This window comes from Cicer arietinum, chromosome 4 (assembly GCF_000331145.2).
Source record: "Cicer arietinum cultivar CDC Frontier isolate Library 1 chromosome 4, Cicar.CDCFrontier_v2.0, whole genome shotgun sequence".
NCBI classification, from domain to species: Eukaryota; Viridiplantae; Streptophyta; class Magnoliopsida; order Fabales; family Fabaceae; genus Cicer; species Cicer arietinum.
Genome location: NC_021163.2, coordinates 11,816,664 through 11,821,582, shown reverse-complemented (window position 1 = coordinate 11,821,582; position 4,919 = coordinate 11,816,664). Strand labels below are relative to the sequence as shown.

At 31.9% G+C, this 4,919-nt stretch overlaps 1 protein-coding gene across 1 annotated transcript; it reads right to left on the bottom strand.

The window, feature by feature from the left end:
* Positions 1 to 2,074: 2,074 nt before the first annotated feature.
* Positions 2,075 to 4,591, bottom strand: LOC101508030 (ABC transporter G family member 4). The gene has a single exon (XM_004496456.4). The coding sequence runs from the start codon at positions 4,199 to 4,201 to the stop codon at positions 2,366 to 2,368; it is 1,836 nt and encodes a 611-aa protein (XP_004496513.1). The 5' UTR covers positions 4,202 to 4,591; the 3' UTR covers positions 2,075 to 2,365.
* Positions 4,592 to 4,919: the final 328 nt, after the last annotated feature.

The window sequence follows — 4,919 nt, the reverse complement described above, 5'->3', positions numbered from 1 at the left end:
ACACGAGATTCTTGTTATTTGCATGTCATATTGAATTTTGATTGATTCAAATCATGTGGGTGGCTCTGTTAAGGGGATTATGTTTCGTAGTATCTGTTTTTTACATTTAACGTGCTCGAATTAGAAAAATAATATATTTTTAACAATAGTATATGTATACTCTAAAGGCATTGTGTTCATTGTAAGGGCATTCTGTTCACAGAACATATTTTACAACAAAATATGTTCCAAAGCCAAGATTCATTGCAAGGGAATTTCATTTGTGTAATGTTCTTCCCGTGACCATTTTGTTTTTACCCTTACCATATATGGATAAAAGTATACTCTACGATGAATTATTGCACGAATACAAGTTCTATGCGCAACTATTATTATTTTAATAGATCCTGAATTTTCAATTATCGGTTGTGTCACATGCACTGTTATGTATCTACACATGAATCGGTGGATCCTCTGTTGCTCTGTTACGTTCCATTTTCATCCCTAAATAAATCTCCCATAAAATATCTAATTTAATTACTATGAAATTGTAGGATCCTATTAAGTTTGACATCTAGATTATCAATATTTTAACATAATCTTTAAAATTATTAAATATTAATCAAGTTTGTCTTTTTGTTTGAATTTATTATCAAGTATATCCGTAACATTATTCACATAGTTTCAAATGTATCTCTAACATTATCAACTTGATGTCAATTGTCCTTTGAATTTGAATTCGAATACTAATGGAGGGAGAGGGACAAAGTTCATCAACATTTTTTTCCTTCAATTATCACTTTGAAACATTTGATCATTTTCTAACATTGATAATATGGTCACTAAATTCAAACATGCACTTCTACGTATTGACGAAATTAATTATTTAGTCCTTGGATGTGAGAAAGTTTGAAGATCTCAAATTGTCTAATATATGTAACTAAAGCTCATAGTGCTATGTTAATTCCATGCAATGCAACACCCAACCCAAAGGATGAGCAAGTTCACGGGATACCAGAAATGAAGAACCCGTGAACACAAAAACTATTGCTCAGAAATAGGAGACAAAAGATGGATCAGCAAAAGCAACTTAGCCAAGTGACAAAATCACTTTGATGATGAATGAGGATGACAGCTATGGATTCTTCCCTCACTTTTTCAACTAAGGAGACCCGTGACTGACCCCAACCCAACAAATTTAAACAAATCGAACAATTGAATAGGCCAAAGTATATCTATGTGGATTTTCCTCTTATATATACTTTCTCCCATCAAACCCTCCAACTTAGCTCCAAAAACATTAAATGGACCCCACCTTATCGATCCTCCTACTCCTAGCCTCCAATTTTCCCAATCAAACTCTTTTGCGTGTGACAAAATACAAGACAACAATTGAGAGTGAGTAGTTGCTTATATTTTTATATATATTTAATTTATAAAATATGTTTACTTTATTTAAATATTACTTTACGTGTCTTTGTGAGAATAATCGTCATCAACACCGTTTAAGATTTTTATACATAAATTAAGAAATACAATAATTATAAAGAAAAAAAAATTATCAACCTATCAATCTTAACTATTGATGAATTAGAAAAAAATAATTAAAATTGCAATATTCATTTTGAGAGCTTAAAGTCACACTCATTATGAGAGTGAGTAACTACATGCAATATATTTATTTTTATATAATGCGATATTACACTAACAATCAATAACATCACACCAAGTCCACAAAGTATTAAATATCTACCTTTGATTAAAAATAATTTAATATTATGAGACGAATTGAATAGTTATGATTATCGACAGTAAAATTTATTATTCTAGTGTCGACGGTGCACTAACTTTAAACTCTAAATTAATATAACAATTGTCACTTTTTAATTAGCATTTTTATTAGATTTGTTAGTTCATATGTTCACAAGTTAATGAGCATTAAGCAAGGTGTTGCTTTTCAAAATACATCAGAAGAGTATACAAGAATAAAAATTTCAATATAATGCATGCCTATTATATTTCATAGATTCATATAGTGATAAAATATGAGAAGTCGTAATCTTAAGTACTGCCTATCCACTTGTATGACTGTATCTCATGAAAATGAAATATCACATGAACATGATAATACAAAATCATCCAAAAAAACATACATCCAAATAAAGAGTGAGAGTTAACATTACAACGAAAGAAGATGAAGAAAGAGTCAACTTCATCATATACTTTCTTTGTGGCTGCATGTATTTCAGATTATTATTATCTATATACTTCATAAAAATAAAATGATATAACACAAAAAAAAAAAAAAACAGTTCATACAAAATGAAAGATCATAATTGAAGAAAAATCTTATATATATGCTTACCACATTTTCACTTCTAGGCCTTCAAGTTTTGGATCTTGAAACCCTTCTAATTAAAACCAAGAAGCAAAGAACACGATAAAACAGAAAGAATCCTATCAAGAAGTAGACATTGGTCCATCTTTGTCCTTCATGGAGCCCTCTCTTTTGCAACACATCACCACCAGTGATCATGCACTCTTGATTCTCTTGAACCCAAATCAAACACTTTGTAACTAAGCAAGAATACTCATTGATAAGAAGTGCATCAAGAGCATATTTGTACATGGAAAAGAAGTGCATGAAGAGCCAATATTTTGGTAAACAATCCTTGGAGATAAAATAGCCAGAGAAGAGAAAAAATGCTGCAAGTAGCACTGTCAAGAGTGAAGTGCCAGCAATGTAGTTTGGTGCTAAAGAACTTAAGAACAGAACAAATGAGTTTGCCATAAGAACAATGACCCAAATGACCAAAACAAAATAAGCAAAAGAAAACCAAGAAGAACAAAGACCAACCAAGAAATAAACTGGTATAGAGTAAATAACAGCAACTACTAGCAAATATGGCAAGAAAACAAGTGTGTTTGCTATGAGATAAGATGATAGCCTATAAACACCACTTGAAGTTTCTCTTAACAAGATTGGTCTTTCATTGATAAAGATTGGAAGTGTTTCAGTTGTGGAAGATAGTAGGAATGTAAGAGTGAATGCAAAAAGACCAAACCTTTTCTGAATCCCTTCTTTGTCAAAACCAATGTTGATGTATATTGTTCCTAAAACAAGTCCTACTACAAGTGCTTCAGCTGTGTTTGTTAAAAGAAGTTGTCTTGTTCTGTAAATAATCTTCCAAAACCTTCTAAAAAGTGTAGAAATTTCATGAGTCCTTGAACTTTTGTACCTGATTTCTCTGCTTGTTTTACTTTTAGTTCCAATAATATTGTCAGATACAGAACAACCTATAGTAGATTTAGAACTACTTTCAGGTGATTCAGGTGGAGTAGGAAGAGTAATCATTGGTTTAAGCTCATTCAATTGGTTTAATATTTCCATAGCATATTCCAAAGCATTAAGCTGATGAGGGACAGAGAACCCTTTTGAGTGCAAAAATGCTTGAAGTGAAGCAAGGCTTCCATGATGAACAACAGTCCCTTTTGAAAGCAACAAAATTCTATCAATACAAGACAGAATCTTGAAGCTAGGTTGATGAATAGAAAGAACAATTGTCCTGTTATATGAAACACAAGATGATTTGAGAGTTTGCATGACTTTGAAAGCAGATGAACTGTCAAGACCAGAAGTTGGTTCATCAAGTAGCAAAACAGCAGGATCATGAAGAAGACTTAGTCCAATAGAGACCCTTCTACGCTCTCCACCTGATAAACCATTACCAAGCCTTGTGTTAGCCAAATGGGTCAATCTTAGTTCATTCAGAAGAGAAGAGACAATGGAAGCTATATCAGTTGTTTTCTTAGGCTTAAGAAGACTTGCAGAGAAAGCAAAAGTTTCAGAAACAGTTAGCATAGGTAGACATGCATCATGTTGAGGAACATAAGCAGAGAGTTTTCTGAATGTTGAAGGGTTTGTTATAGGTGAAGAGTTAAGGGAAAGTGTTCCACTTAAAGGTAATCTTCTAGCTGAAAGAATGTCTAAAAGGGTTGATTTTCCTGCACCACTTGGACCAACAATGGCTAAGATTTCAGAAGGGTAAGCAGTGAGGGAAACATCTTTGAGGATATAGGTTGGTGGAGTTGGTGTACAGTGTTTGAAGATGAGGAATGGTGCAATGATGGTGTTGTTTGTTTGTAAGTTTTTGGTGTAAGAGATTGAAGTTGCTGTTAGTTTGTATGTTTTTGGTGGAAGTGGTGATGGATGGTGTTCCATGGAGGAGATTCTGTTTAAGGGTTGAAAAGGAGTGAAGTTGTTGAAGTGAAAAGGTTTTGGTGGAATGGAACAATTATTGTTTCCATGCGTTTGAGTATAACGTTGTTGGTTGATAAAGAGAGACTAATATCAAAATCATGTTTTAAAAACTACAAAAATATCTGTAATAGTATTACAGCCACAATTCATAGATTTAAGAATTATGAATAAAATAATGGAATTAAAAAAGGGATGTTGGCCTTTGGTGGTTGCATTGCATTATAGTACAAGCAAATAGAATTTAGCACTTCTATCGTCCGTGAACCATTTATATTGATTAACAACTCTGATTTTGAGTAAAAACCCAAATTTAGTTCTTCATTAAGATCTCTCTCTCAGTATTTCTCTCGGCATCTCTTTATTCTCTTGATATCTGTTAATTATACAGAGAAGACCAAGAGTAAGAGAGATGGAATGGAGAAATATCACTCTTTGTATTTTGTTGTAGTTGTAAGGTCTATTGAATTTAAAAAAAATAAATAGTTTATCTCTTTAAATTTTTCTTTTTTACAAAAAGAGTGTGTTAAGTTAGTCGTTCACTTATTAATAAAATTATAAGTGACTTGTTGTAATTACAAAATATTTGTCAAGTTTATTAGTCTATTTTTTTCTATTGTATGACACGGTAATATTTTTTTTTATAGATGTAATGATAAAAAAATTCAGATATAACTGCAAT